At 37.1% G+C, this 16,439-nt stretch overlaps 1 protein-coding gene across 4 annotated transcripts in view; it reads right to left on the reverse strand.

Moving 5' to 3' along the window:
* Positions 1–16,439, reverse strand: part of LOC134348585 (cytoplasmic dynein 1 intermediate chain 2-like) — a 105,627-nt gene that overhangs the window by 41,178 nt on the left and 48,010 nt on the right. For 2 of the 4 annotated variants that reach the window (XM_063052182.1, XM_063052181.1), the window contains exons 5-6: positions 8,790–8,849; positions 8,410–8,525 (exon numbers count right to left, since the gene is read on the reverse strand). In XM_063052182.1, the coding sequence (XP_062908252.1) occupies positions 8,410–8,525; positions 8,790–8,849 (176 nt within the window). The remainder of the gene's footprint in view (positions 1–8,409; positions 8,526–8,789; positions 8,850–16,439) is intronic. The other 2 variants (XM_063052184.1, XM_063052183.1) reach the window with 1 other exon arrangement.

Consider the following 16,439-nt stretch of genomic DNA (forward strand, 5'->3'; position numbering starts at 1 on the left):
GCAATTTGGGAAAACAAACCAGAATGGTAGGGCCCCAGGAGTGCTTTAGAACAGAGGGAACGAGGAGTCCAAGTGCATAGATGGCTGAAAGTAGCATCGCAGGCAGATAGGGTGGTGAAGAAGGCAATTGGAATGCTGGCCTTCATCAATCAGGGACTTGAGTACAGGAATTGGGAACTTATGTTGCATTTAAATGGGATGCTAGTGAAGTATTGGAGTATTGTGTACAGTTTTAGTTGCCTTCTCATAGGAAAGGTGTTATTAAACTAGAAAGAGTGTTGAGAAGATTTACCAGGATGGTGCCTTGGGGGCCTGAGTTACAAGAAGAGGTTGTGTAGACTAGGACTTTATTCCCTTTAATTTGCGATTGGAGGGAAGGGGTGACCTGACAGAGGTACAGAAGATTTTGAGGGTGAAAGCCCACAGTGTCTTCCCCAGGGATGGGGTGCAATAAACGAGAGGACATGATTTTAAGATCAGAGGCGATAGACTTAAAAGGAAAATCAGGAGCAGCTTCTTCAAGCAAAAGGTGGTGCATATTTGGAATGAAATAGTAGTTGAGGTGAACAACTGCAACAGTTAAAAGATACCTAGACAAGTACCTGGAGAAGAGAGTTTTCAGGGGTTATGGAAAAGGTGGACCGTAGACCGTAGTGCAATAGACACTATGACTTTAATCCAAATAAGGAAGCAGATTGCAGGGGGTCAAAATAATAGTGAAAATGGTAAGAGGCTCAAGAAATTTTAAACTTTCAGGCCTTATCATCAGTCAAAAATCTACTGGAGGAACTCAGCAGGTCAAAGATTATCTGCAGGAAGAAAGGAATTATTAACGTTTTGAGTCAAAATCCAGCATCGAGAGAGAGCTGAGAGGCGATATAAACAGTATAATGAGGAAAAGGAATGTGAGATGAGTGGTGGATTGAAAAGCGGTGTTTGATAACAGGCAGGTTGTGTCAGTTAGGGGAGGGGAGCAGAGGTGGAGTTGGAAAATAGCTGCAGGTGAATAACAATTTTGAGGCAGATAAAGAGAGGAATGTGGAAAAAGGAAAACGGATAGAGCAAGATGGGGGGAATGGAATGTGACACTGGAAGCAGCTGAAATAAACAGTGACACAAAGGGCTACAAGTGCTGAACTCTGATAAGGTGCTGAGAATGGAAACCATTCTGAGAGATGTGAATGGCAGATGGAACCAGTTGAAAGGGTGGGTTAACTGTAGGTGAGCAGTACGTATGTAGCGGACAGATGGAAACAGGAAGGGGAAAGGACAATGATGGATGAAGTGGGGTTGGTGAGTTATGAGGAAAAGACAAAAGACGGGAGGACATCAGGAGGATCAAAGGGTGGGGAGACAGTGGAGGGAGATAAGTAAAAAAAAAACACACCAGAGGAGAAAGTTACCTAGAAATGAAAAAAAACCTCAATATTCATGCAGTTGGGGTGTAGACTACTCAGGTGGAACATGAGGTGCTGTTCCTCCAGCTTGGACCACATCCTGACAGTAAAGAAGGCCAAGGATGGTCACAGCAATGAGGGACTGGGAAATGCAATGGAGCTCAAGGTGGGCAGTGCGATTCCAAATGTAAGTGTTCTGCGAAACTGATGCCCAGTTTGCACTTGATCTCAAAGATGTGGAGGAGGCCATAGGAGCACTGAATGGAGTAGTTGAGGTTGGAGGAGGTGCATATGAACCTCTGTCTCACCTGGAAGGGCTCTTTGGGTAACCTGGAAGGTGGAGAGGGAGGACAAGTGTTAGACTTACAGCAATGGCAAGGGAAGACGACATGGCTCAGTGAGGGATGAGCGTGAGTGAACCAGAGTCATGGAAATTGGTTTCTGCAGAAGGCAGGAAGGGGTTGGGAGAAGATGACGTAGCTGGTGATGTGGGTCTCTTTGCAGTTAATAGAAGTGAAGGATGATATCCTGGTTCATAGGGTGAAAGGTAAGGATGAGGGATATATCTCTATTCTGTCTGGGAAGAGATGTGGTGAGAGAAGTATGAGAAACAAAGATGATGCGAGAGCGGGCTCCATCAACCACAGCAAATGGGAAGCCATAATTCCTGGAAAAGCAAAAGCAAAACAAAAGCTATTGATAATATAATGAGGTATACTGTCAATAGTTTTACTGGTGTTAAAAGAAAATTAAAAGGGTCTCGGCCTGAAACGTCGACTGCACCTCTTCCTATAGATGCTGCTTGGCCTGCTGCGTTCACCAGCAACTTTGATGTATGTTGCTTAAATGTATTTAGGTATATTTTTGACGGTATTTCTATAGTCACTATTCATATGCAAATACTGTGCCAAGTATTGAAATAATTTTATTTTACTTTTTAAAAAATCTAATTCCACTCTTTTGGTTTTGTTATTCAATCCCCTAACAAATTCTATTTTCTAATTTCTAATCACAGAACAGGTGTTTAATTTCAGAACCACGCAGACAGCCATTTTTAAAACTTCCATTTGGTACACTAACTTTCAAATTAAAACATTTATTACAAAATTGCAAATATTCAAATTCTGTTTAGAGAGCTTTCAATAATTAGCTATGATAATCAGTTCAACGTTAATATTGGTTGCTGCTGAATATTCGCAATTTCAGTCTTTTGTACAGAGAAGTACATGAAAACACCATATTGCAGGAGTTAAAGAAAATATTTCCTTTTCTGAAATAATAACATACCTAACAAATTTAGAGTACAAGAGGGCAGCTACCATCAAAGCAGTTTTGTGCCATATTGTCAATTCTAAAATAAAATGCCACTTGCTTTTAGATTTACTGCAGTCCAGCTTTCATCAACAGATTTATCTCCAGCAGACTTTACAATAAAGATTCTGCACTGAAATAGCAGTTACTACCAAAGTGATCAACTGTCGTCAACGAACACTGAACACAGGGTTAATGAACCACTGAGTTTTAACTCTGTCTTAACATCAAAATTGTAATGTATTGCATTGAGGTGGAAAGAAAAGTATGGCTGTAAATTAGGGTGCATCTAACAATAACCAGGAGTTGAAGTTACAGCTGTCTAGATGATGAGCTTCTATGGAAGCGGGTTAATCAAACTTAAATCATCTGTGAAATAGTTGTGCTTTGTTAACTCAGAAGTCCTTGTGTCCTTCTAGGAATAAGGCATTTGACTCAATTTATCTCCTACAATCACAACACAATCAAACATACATGCAGCACTGAATGATTTTAGCTGAGAAATTAATTATAAATGCAGTTCAAAATCATAAATTAAAACTTATTATTGGAAAGAGCATCTTTCAGTTTAAGTGTGTAAACTTGTAATGTTTATAATGCTTCACTTAGGAAACTGTGGGTTATAGTTCCAAGACTTTATGTAATTTACATTTAACCTTCATTATTTCAGGTGAGCTTTAAATTGAGGGCCTACTTGTCTGCTTACAAGTTCAAGTGATCATTGGAAATCTTACAGCATGATTCACAGTCACATCCTAAACTACAAAAACCAGTTCTGATAAAATGCAGCTTTAATCACCTCACATTTCCAAGCTCCACCATGGACACTGGCCTCCCAAGCAATGAGGACATCTTCAAAATGCGATGTCTCAAAAAGGCAGCATTCATCATTAAGGATTCCCACAACACATGATGTGCTCTCTTCTTAGTACCACCATAAGGGAGGAGGTCATCATCATCATCAGGTGCCATGCCCAGTTTGAGTTTTGACTGCTATGGCCCACACACTCCTGTTTCATGTCAAGTGGATCAATTCATTCATTGGTATTCATTTCCAGTTCTCTGGCTGCTGTCTCCATCATCATTTGTCTTTGTCTTCCTCTTGCTTTCTTCCCTTCAATCTTTCCCATAATTACCGTGCATTCTAACTCCTCTTTCCTAATCACATGTCCAATGAAGTTACGTTGCCTTTTCATGATCTCCTACATTATTTCTCTTTTTATGTTTGCTCTGTTCATGACATCCTCGTTAGATATTTGTTTCGTCCATGATATTCTTTGTATCCTCCTCAAAAACCACATCTCTGCTGCTTCAATTCGTTTCCTCATGTTACTAGATGTTGTCCAACACTCTGAGCCATATAACATAACTGTATAAACGTAACATTTCAGTACTCTGAGGCGGGTTGTCATGCCTAGTTTAGCATTGGTCAGTATACTCTTCATTCTCATAAAGGTGTCTTTTGCCATCCCTATTCTTCTTTTGATGGCCAAGTCACACCTGCCATCTGATGCCACCCAGCTTCCTAAGTAGCAAAAGTTCTGTACTTGTTTTATGTCTTCCCCGTTTATTCTTCAGCCTGCAGATAGGATTCTCCTTCTTTTTGGATATCACCATACATTCTGTCTTTTTGCAATTGATAGACCGACCCATTTTTGCACTTTCTTCAACAACTATATCAATTAAGTTTTGTAGTTCTTCCTCCGTACTTGCAATTAACATAGTGTCATATGCATATCTGAAATTATAGATGTTTTCACCACCAACTTTGATTCCTAAGATAACTCTTATTTTTTGTAATATTGTTGCACTGTACACATTAAATAAATCAGGGGAGAAAACACATCCTTGTCTAACGCCTCTCTTGATTTTCGTAAACTGACTCGCTTCTCCATCTATTCTTACAGTGGCAGTTTGTTCACAGTACAGATTTCTGATTAGGTGGAGGTCTTTTGAATCTAGATCTAGAGCTTTCTGTAATATTTCAAATAACTTATTGTGCTTCACTTTATCAAATGCTTTTGTGTCATCGATAAAACAAACAAACAAATCTTTTTGCACTTGAATAGCTCATTCTGGTAGTATCTTTAACATCAATATTGTGTTTCTTGTATCTTTGTCTTTCACAAAACCACTTTGTTCTTCACCTATTTCAGCTTCTATCTTACTTTTAGATCTTGTCATCAAAATTCTTAGAAGTATCTTGGTGATATGACTCATTAAACTTACGGTCCTATGTACTTCACGTTCTATTGCTCCAGGTTTCTTAGGAAGAGTGATAGATACTGATTTTTTCATCTCTTCTGGTATTATTCCAGTCTCATAAATGTCACTGATTAAATCAGTAAGTTTTTCAATTCCATAATCTTCAAGGGCGATAATTTGTTCTAGTACTAATTCATCAGGACCTGCTGCCTGAAGACACATACTCAACATTTTAGGAACAAATTCTATTCCTTATAATACCTTATTGTAATTTGTAGTTTTTTAAATGTATTGCACCGTAATGCTGCTGCAAGACACCAAATTTCACAACATATGTCAGAGATATTAAACCTGATTCTGGTGTCTTCTCAAGTATCTACAAAGAACTCCAGTTGTAGGAAGCAGGAGGAGGAAGGTAAGCCACAATTATTTTGACAATTCCATTTTTATCAACATTGATCCAAAATACTGTCATGAAGATGAGTGATCACCATAATGTGCCTTTAGCTCACAGTCGTGGAGCTTTGTAAATATCAAAGTTAGGCCTGGTCTTTCAGATTTGTGGTGAGTTCAATGACTGGAGGTGTTCTTTACTTTTGGGAACTATATGACAATTTAGTAATTGAAGCAGGTTTCCAAAGCCAACAGATCTAGTTAGCACAAACATGGAGAGCAATTGCTTTTGGGTAGAGCTGAAGTACAGTAGGTGGATTAAAAAGTGAAGAGCACACGAGGTTCAAAGCATTAATCAACACTGCAACATTGAAGAGTCTCCATTATGAGCTAATTTGGTTTCTTCTTCTGTAGATAAATCCCCTTAATTACAACAGTTAACAAATACATCTCAATTTTAGGATTTGATTTTGTAATCTATTAAATATTCAGATGAGGAATGTATGGTTACAAATCATCTAGGAACTTGAAAAGATTAATGTCAATTAGCATTTAATACAGAGAAAAGAAGAAACATTCTGAGAGGAAGAATAAGCAATGCAAATACATGCTAATGAGAGAAAATGTAGCCCCAAGCAAAAGTGCATTAATTTATAATTCAAAAACACATAAAATTTGAAGGCCAAGTTTATAAAGTTGTTTGCCAAAAGTGTGGGAGTTCTACATTCTTTTGAATAAGAGTACTATGTACAAAAATAAAGCCAATGATAGACCAATTCACTATTAGGTGGTTAGGCTGAAATTTTCATACAGTTTTGGGCAACTTACTCTCATTAGGTGATAGAAGCCCAAACAATGTTAACCAAGATGATCATCTGGTTAAGGTTTTGGTCTTAAGACAACACTGGAGGCACTGGATACTTTTATATAGCAGAGAAATTCAATGCAAGATTTGACAGAATGTTCAGAATTACAAAGAATTTCCCTGATAAAATATTTTAAAAATTCAACAGATGGTGAACGAGCTAGTAGATTATATAAATATATCAAAAGAAAGAAGACATTTTATTTTGGTGAGATTGTTAGGACATCAAAAAACTAAATCAGATAAGATTTCTTCATTTTTACAAAGAGCAAAGGAGTTCAGGAGTAAGTCAAGATGGACCATATGTTCATCGTTCTCGTTGAACAATCAATGTTGTCTCAGCCTTCCCTTTAGCACATATATGCTATGTTCTAGAATTGATGATGATGGGAATTCAAGTTTGTGGTCTTATAATTTGCAGACAATGGAAGAGTCAAAACAGGTAGTAAGAAGTCGAACACAGTGCTGTCAAATGACATTACTGAGGACATCATAAACATGAAAAAGTATGCATGCCCAAAGAAGATCTTTTGCAACTTTAGAGGAAAACTGTAGATCCAGAAAGGAAAACCTGGATACTAATATATGGAGGACTTAAATGCCCATCACCAGGAACAGTTTAGTAGCACTATCATTGATGTAGCTGGCTGACTAAGCACCTTTCTTCCTCTTGCTCCTCCACATCCCTCTCCTTCCAATCCTTGTCCATCCTCCCATTTTTATTCCTTCCCACCTCAAGCCACCCCCGGCCCATGTACCCATTGTTAACCTCCTAACTCTTTCTGGCTCCATCTATTTAGTACACAGTTCACCCACAGGATCCACCATAAGCTCCCATCTGGATCTGTTGGAATCTTATCAGATTCCAACATTAGTAGCCTCTGCATTCCTGTTTATCTCCCTCTAGCGGTTATCTCCAACTTCACCATCCCCTTCTCCGTTCCACCTTGTTCCATCTGCCACTCCTTTCTTCTCCTCTGCCATCATCAACTCCATCCTTCCCATCCTCTACCTGGCCTCTCCTGCCTTTGATCCCTCGCCCCTTCTCAGTTCATCGATTACTTTGAGCTCTTGTGTCTCCATTCCCCCACTCCTCTTTATACTGGCCATCTCCCTGTCACTTTCAACCCTGATGCAAGATGTGACCTGACAATTCCTTTTCCTCCAAAACAGACAGTCTTTGTTCAACATGAGGGACAAATCAACTTGGCTTCATCCTTACAGATCTACTTGTTGTAGGTGCACACGTCCATGACAGCATTAATGGAAGTGTCCACTGCAAAAACATTGTGGAGCTCATCACACCTGTTGTAAGGCGATACAATTGTGCTAAGTGGAATAGATTAAGTGGAATAGATTCAAAGTAGATCTAGCAGCTCAAAAGCAAGCATCCATCTGCAGTTTGAATAATCTGCGGTAGAAAGGTTTAGTGAAGAGTGCAAAAGGGTTTACTGGAGCAGCATGTGACATACTTAAACAAAAAAGGTCTGCCAACTTGGTGAAAGTGCAATACAGAACACTTACTAAACAGCAGAAGTAACAAGGAATAAACAGAAACACAACCAATGAATCATATTAAACTGAAGCTCTATAGTCTTGCCACATTTAGTTATAGACAATTCAACAAACAGGACATGAGGCATCAACTGGTTTACATTACTTATGAAATATAGTTCACCTATTCAAATAAAGTGCAACTGTGTGTGGCAAACTACAAAATACAGAAAGGAATATGCATAAAAAGTCATGGCTATTACCAAATTCACCATTAGTGGCAATGTGATGTGAGGACTGTTATTGAGATAAATGGAATATATTCAAATCACCAAAGCTGTGAGACAGCTGCAATACCTGTAGCTCCACAGTGCAGCCACTACGTTTTATTATATTAAACTAATCTAACCTCTGTGGATTTTGCTGTAAATTGCACTTCAGTACAGTAATAACATAGTCTGGAATATTTTACTTTTTATGAGCATATCATCATCATCATCATCAGGTGCCATGCCCAGTTTGAGCTTTGACTGCCATGGCCCACACACACTCCTGTTTTGTATGAGCATATATCATTTGTAAAAAGCAATGCAAGAATATGATTTTGAAAAATATTACAACAAATACTTACCTTATCTGCCACATTACTGAAACACAATTTTTTTAATAGAGAAAAGTATTTTTTATTTTATAGTTTTTCAGTAATATCTAAAATTAGTATTTTTATTTTAAATATCAACATACCTTCAGCTTTCTGTGTAATAACTGGAGTTTGTGTTCCCTTAGTATAAGTAACAATCTCCCGTGGAAGAAAATCTACCTGTGTGATCTTTGCCATCTCCAATTTGATTGTTCCACGCCTGTCAACAAATGTTCAGGATAGGAAATGAAATTTATGTTAGAAAATAATCATGTGAGCACTTCTAAGGATTTAACAAAACATTGTGGTATTCTCACTTAAAATCAGTAAGAGTGCAGATGAAAAATATAAGCTGGTAAATAATTAAAAAGTACAATTTGTAGCTGTTACATTCAAGTTTTTCATAAAGTAGCACAAATGAGGTCAGAAATATTTGTTAATTAATTCTTAAAAAGTAGAAAAAGATAGAATAAGTAAGCAATACCCAAGATCAGATTCAGCTTGAAGCTGGAGAACTGAAGGATCGGTATCCCAATGAAAGGTCCTAATTGATTGACAAGTCAACCATGCAGCATTATCAAAAAGAGTTTAAATTAATGATGTTAGTATTGATGAACATATTACAGACAATTATTATAAATTGAATATTATATTTGCTAAAGTACATTCACACAATTACATGTTACGGCAATCAATAATGTTAAAACTTTCAAGCTATACAGGAAGAAATAATAATCTAAGGAATTTGTATCAAAAATTAAGATAAAATTGACTAAAAGAAAATGATTAGGTCAAGTGGGTATAAAAATATTCAATGATAGATTAAAATATGCCTCAATAAAGGGCTATCCAATATGGCATGCAGTGAACTGAAGAAAAATTTAAAAGGTTTTGGATTGTGTGTCCTTTAATCGTGAATGATCAGCTCTGGCACATATGGAAAGAGATACTCATATACAAATAAAATTTCCCACTGCGACATTTCAACTGGGGCACTAGGTTTGAAATTCATTGACTCTCTCCCTCTATTAATCCAATAATAAGATTTTCATTCAAACTTCTTTTACTAAGCTTACAGATAACTAACCCAGATATGTTTTCCTGCAGCTAAGTTCAAACTCTTTTTACTGTCACACTTCTGTTAAATACTAAGGGATAATTTGTTTCACTAAAATATTAAGTTCTCATGACTTAAAAGAAGCTTCTTTATGAGTTTTAACCAATTATTAATAATTTTTACAACTGAACACCTATTAAAATTAAAGAAGCTGCATTTGACAAAGAAACAGAGAATTTTTTTTGGCCAAAAACTAGATGATTAATTCAAAAGGTATGAATTGACCACTCCCAAAAAGTTAAGATACAAACAGACTTTCCCCAACCTTTTTTCCATTTACCAATACCAATCACAGTGTAATGGTTTGAACAAACTATATCAATGGACTACAGGAAGTCCCCAGCTTACGAACATCCGACTTACAGACAACTCGTACTTACAAACAGACTGCCATAAAGCCTATTATATTAAAAATTTGAGTTAAATACAATGGTTTGCAATAACGAACGCACACGCTACTTTGTGACGCTCCTGAAAACATTGCACAGCTTCAGCGGTTCATTGGCTCGAGGAAGGAGTACGCCGTCCGCCATTTTAAGTCGGATCATGTTGCCATTAACACTGTGTTGAGCGTGTAACTTTGTATTTGGCTTAAATTTTTCTCTTATTTACCCTTGTAACCGTGCCTCCAAAGCGAAAATCCAATGGCAAGTGCTGGTGATGCATCAAAGAAAAGGAAGATGATGATGATTGAAAATAAAGTGGAAATAATAAAGCAATTGGAAAGAGGCGAAATGCCATCAGTCACTGGAAAAGCGTTAGGCTACAGTCAGTCAACGATCGGAACAATTCTAAATGATAAAGTGATGATAGCATTTGAGGAAGAAGACTGGGACCTAAAAACTCCAGAACCGAAAAAGTTTTTGACAAAAGAGTTAGCTGAAGCCTTTCGTCTCATTGAAGCCGGGATGGTAAAGTTAGAGATGCAAAATCCTAATACAGAGAGGTTCATCTAAGTTTACCGTACAGTTACTGAAGGCCTCAGCTGCTACAAGGCCATTTATGACAAAAAAAAGAAAAGCTCTGCATAGAAAGGTAAAATATATACTATATACTAAGACAAACATTTGACTGACGCTAAATAAGAACCATATGTACCTGTTCCAACTTACCTACAAATTCGACTTAAAGACAGACTTAGGAACGGATCTCGTTCGTAACCCGGGGACTGCCTGTATATCTTATTTCCTCATAGCAAAGGAGGCTGCCATGACACCTACCAAATACATGCCAGTTACCACAGCATTCCCATCTCTCCACATATTTCCCTGTAACCTATTCTTTGTAATGTGCCCATCAAAGTCCCCCCACCCAATTTCACTCCTACTTACACTAATGGTACTTACAGTAACCAATTAGCCCAAAAGTATATCTTTAAGATATATTAGGAAATAAAGAATCAGAAGAAATCCACACAGCCACAGGGAGTGCATGCAATCTCCACGCAAAGCAGAATCAAACCCAAATAAGCTAAATGTGTTACCAAACCAGCTAATTTTTAAAATAAAGCACTTATGTAACCAGAGAGTTCTTAGCAATTCACCCGTACTATATTTCAGGTTAGCAAAAGTGTAAAAAGGTAACACGTAACAATATTCTAATCTCACTAACATACCAAGTGCTGAATCATTAAACAAAAATGCCTTTTGGGAGATTAAATAATTTTGTGTGGTGTGGAGCCAGCAAGGTTTTGATGACAACTTATTGCTGCCCTAGTTCTTTACTGACAGACATTTGACACAAATTTCAGATAAATTCTGCACAAGTTTAAACCTATCCAGAAATCTAGCACTGGCATTTATTCAAGTATCTGCCTTTCATCTATCCAGCATAGTCTCCCTTGTGTATTCATCTCCAATTGATGGCTTATTCATACAATCAGCATGCACCAGAGCTGCATTTTCGCTATAAAACTGCCTTCTCTCAACTTCAATATTATCCTCAAAAATTCCTCTAATCTATTCTTTAGTTAATATCTGCTATCTTCTTACCCACTGTTATTCATTTCTAATTATATTTTGCTAAGACATTTTGGCTATTTCATTAGGTGAAAATTACCACTAAACTTGCAAGTTGTGGTAGCAATACATTGGGCTAGATTAAAAGCTGATACTGAAGTAATGTATGATAGTTACTGTTACAATTTGTTCAGCAATCTGTGCAACAATTATACTGCCCTGTCTCTAATTTTCACCATAGTAGGAACTGCTTTCGGTGAGCTCATCACTGTATCATCTTGAATCTCACAGTGTATTTTAGTCCAGTCTAGTGATTCATGCTTCTCTGTCGTTGACTTAGAATGAAAGTACTACAGCATCCTAACTGAATTGACCGTTCAAACTTGTTTGGAAACTTCATAGCTTATCTGTTAGACATCTAGAAGCATTGTGTGCCGGCTGGTATTGTATTGGCATTAGCACTGGACATCAAGGCAAGTGGTCCCAGCTTTGAATTAGGCCAGCTGCTTGCACATTTCCATCCGTATTGGGGTGAAAATCGAACTAGCAACTCGTCCTTGTAAAAATCAGACAATAGTACTAACGAAACAGCAAGGTCGCTGCCCAATACACCACAAGGCGCAGAAAGGAACAACAAATGAGCATTGTACTATAATATCAATCAGTAAATATGACACTGAATGCCAATAATTTGCAAATGAATATGTGACATTTGTAACAGTTATTTTCCCATGCCAATGAGTGAGTAAGAGGTTAAGCAAGTAGCATCTTTGACACATGTAGCACAATGAATATCAGAAAATTAAATGGGTTGCAGCATAAACCCACTACATTTTCCTTCAATTTTAATTGAAAGAAAAATCAGGCAGGCCCTTTCTCCAACATTCACTGTGCCACCACATGAACTTAGATGAAGATTCAGAAAAATAAACCCCTATAAGAATCTTAAATGTATACACAGTCTGCTAATTCCAGAAAATACTTCTATATACTCTCTGGACATTATCGCTATTTTATAATTTGGTAGATATGTTGCTTTGTTTCACATTTTAAAACACAATGCTGAATTTCTCCATCCAAGTATGCTGAAATATTCATAGAATTAACATATGGTTTTCATTAAAATGGTCAGCCACAATTGACTGCTGTATTTATTTAAAGTTGCTAAAACTGATTAAAACTCTTTTCCGAATACTTTATACTTAAGCTTTAAAAAGTGTGCATTTAAAATGGACCTATATCTAAACTAACTTCTCAGTCCCAGCGAAAAATGCATTCTATCTTCTTCTGAATTAACAGATTGTTTCCATTTTTTAAAATGCATACAGGAAATTGTAACATTTGTACAGGAACTGGGTTAACAAGTAACCCCACAGGTAAAGAGCATCTCTGAGACTCTACTGGCTTTTGAAAATATGTTAACAGTTGCCAAGTCGTGACACTGGTGTAATTATAGGTTAACTATAGCCCCAGGCGTTAGCAGAAATGTCTCTGCTTTTGCACTCTTGCCAAGGTTCCCTTCTAAATGTTGAAGTACTCAGTAGAATCTAGGTTTTTCAATGAAATTTATCTAAATAATTAAAAGATATGCATCCAGGATGCAAGTTAATAATACTCTTCCAATAGTTTTAGTCCTGATTGGCAAATTTAAATATTTTGCTTTTACAATTATGCCTTCTTTAATTTTCTTGGCAGACCAAAAACTGAGAAATTTATAATGATTACTGAATTTCCATCAGTGGTATAGAACTTAGAGTATCAACCAAAATGTTACTTTCAAAAATATTTAAGAACTTCTGACACAAATTAGCACTTAAAAGTCTTAACATTTACATCAAATTCATATTATGCCAATGAAGTTCAATAATGTTATGCACTATATTTTAATACTTACTACAAAATTATCCAGTATTTATCAAAAAAACTTCTTGTTAAGTACTGTAATGTAAATATTCAGGTCTGAAGAAAGTGTTTTAATACAAACCTTCAGTGTACATTTCAAAATCTGATGGACCAAAAATAAGTTATCTAAAATGAAGCCATTTCCTTTACATGATAAATTAGATTCGAAGTTCAATGACCAAAGTAAATTTATTATCAAAGTACATACATGTTACCACATACAACCCTGACATTCATTTTCTTATGGGCATTGTAAGACTGCCTCCAATACGACAGACAACAACCAAAATGCAAAAGATAACAAACTGCAAATACACAATGAGGAAACAAAACAAAATAACAATAATAAATAAATATCAAGAAAATGAGTTGTAGAGTCTTTGAAAGTGATGCCATAGGTTGAACGAACAGTTCAGTGATGGGGCGAGTGAATTGCTTGACATTATCCACTCTGGTTCAAGACCTTATGAATGTTGGGTAATAACTATTCTTTAACTGGTGGTGTGGGTCCTGAGGCTCCTGCACTTCTTCTTGATGGCAGCAGCGAGAAGGGAGCATGGCCTGGAAGATGGGGATCCTTGATGATAGATCCTGCTTTCCTAGGGCAATGCGCCATGCAGACGTGCACATTGGTGAGGAGGGCTTTACCAACGATGGAACTGGGCATATCCACTACTTTTTGTAGACTTTTCCATACAAAGACATTGGTGTTTCCATACCAGGCCACGATGCAACCAGTCAATATACTCTCCAGCACACACCTGTAGTAGTTTGTCAAGATTTTAGATGACCTGCTGACTCTTCACAAACTTCTAAGAAAGTTGAAGCACTGCTGTGCTTCCTTTGTAAGAGCACTTATGTACTTGCAGGACTCAGGACAGATCTCAAAATTATAACATGAAGGAATTTAAAGCTGCTGTCTCTCAACCATCAAGAAGTCAATTATTAATTATCAATTTAATGAAGTCAATAATCATCGCCTTGGTCTTGCTGACTTTGAGTGAGATGTTGCTGTGGTAACACCCAGACAGATTTTCAATCTCCCTCCCATATGCTGATTTGTCACCTCTTTTGATTCGGCCAATGACAGCAGTATCACCTGCAAACTTAAATACGGCATTGGAGCTGTGCTTAGCCTCACATTCGTAAGTATAAAGCAAGTAGAGCAAGGGGACAAGCACACAGCCTTGCAGTGCACCTGTGCTGATGGGAGATTTTGGAGGACAGGTTGTTGCCAATCCAAACTGACTGGAGTCTGCAAGTGAAGAAAATGAGAATCCAGTTGCACAAGCAAGTATTATGGCTTAAGTCTTGAAGCATATTGACTAGTTTTGAAAGGATGATAGTATTGAATGCTAAGCTGTAGTCAATGAAGTGCATCCTGATCTTTGCTGTCCAGCTGTTCCAGGGTTGCGTGAAAAGCCAAAAAAAGTGGCATCTGCTGTTGACCTCCAACTTGTTTATATCAAGAATATGTCATGTAATTGATATTCTTGCCCTGGGAGAAATTCAGCACTACCATGAGTTCCATATATTTTCATAATATTGCAGAAATGTAATGCTGCATTATGATCTGTAATTCCGGGAATCTACGCAGCATTGCACCTTGCTTCAGAGTCACCAATTTAGTCTGACCTGGGACTAAATGATGTACACCGATTAGTTTGTGCCTAATTTACAATAAAATCCTGAGGCCCTGCAGAGCCCGAGAAGGTAGCCCAATGACACTGAAGGGTATGGGAGGAAGAGCTCTCTCATCTTTATTTAACCGCTCTCAAGGAGATTACAACACAATATGACTAAGCAGACAATAAATTCAGTAGCTACAACAGATTCAGAAATAAAATCAAATCAAACCAACATTACTTAGTAATTCTCAATTATGTTGCTTTTCTCCATTTCTTAATTTGTGTGAGGATAACTATGTCAGGCTGCTGCCTGACTAATACATGGGATGTTCCTTCCAATTTAGACAAAAGGCCCAGATATTCTGTGATGAGAGCTTTGCAAAGTCAAATAATCTGGGAGACAGTTTGCTCATCTGAATTTGCTAACAAGGTCAATACTGGGTAGTCCACCAATTTCAGTCTTCCTTTGTTTCAAAACAGCATGGTAATAGGCTTTCTAACACTATAATTGAAAAGTTAATCAAGATTCTCAAGAACTAGACTTGGAGCAGGTTCCCTGCAATATAGTAGCATTGCAGAAAGGATCTAACCATCCAGGTTGAAGCTGCTTTGTCATCAATTGTCTTGTGTCTTTGTATCACAAGAAATAAATTGCTAGATGTGTTCTGACTTCCGAAAATTACATTGCACTTAATGCAAAGCACTTTACAGAAATACACGCACTTTACAAAGTGACATTTCACCCTAAGTCATTGCATTTCAATTACCAGCCTCTCAACTAAAATGTTCTGGTTCAAGCAGAACATTCAGCTATAACACATGATCCTCTTTTTATCATAAATAGTAGTAGGATCTTGTGCTCATTGAATGTTAAGAGAACCACAGCTTACAAAATCAGCAAGGCATCCTGCTAATAGTTTTAGCTTTTCTTTATTTGCACCTCTTAGTTGACTTGAGAGATCATGAAAAATGGTGACACTAAATACATACATGCCTCTTTTTAAAATCTTGATGAAAGGCAGAAGGATCAAGTTTTTCAGAGAGGTGAACATTTTGCCTCTAGGATCCACCAAATCATATTTCTTGAACTGTCTGTTGTATTTTCTACTGCAGGAAATGTTGATAGAATAGACACTATCTGTACAATATGGTCACCTTACTGGAGTAATTAGACTCTAGTCTGATAGAGGGAGCATTCATTATCGTGCTAAGCTATGATAATACAAATCTACTATTCCCTGTTCCAAATATCTAATGCACCAGCTGACATGACATCTATCTGGATTATACCCTCAGTGTAACAGCCCCATCATAGTTATGTCACAAGTTGAAAGCAACGATGTGATTTTACAAACCAAAATTGATCTCAATGTTTATTCCTGCTTTAATTTAACATGAAAGGAGGTAAATCTAGTTCACTAATTATCCATGATTTCATTTCTAACCATCAGAAGAAAGGAAGAAGTAAAAAAAAAATGCATATAACCGAACAACAAATTATTTTATTTTGGTCCCCTGCATTTATATGT

This window comes from Mobula hypostoma, chromosome 6, assembly GCF_963921235.1.
Source record: "Mobula hypostoma chromosome 6, sMobHyp1.1, whole genome shotgun sequence".
NCBI classification, from domain to species: domain Eukaryota; kingdom Metazoa; phylum Chordata; class Chondrichthyes; order Myliobatiformes; family Myliobatidae; genus Mobula; species Mobula hypostoma.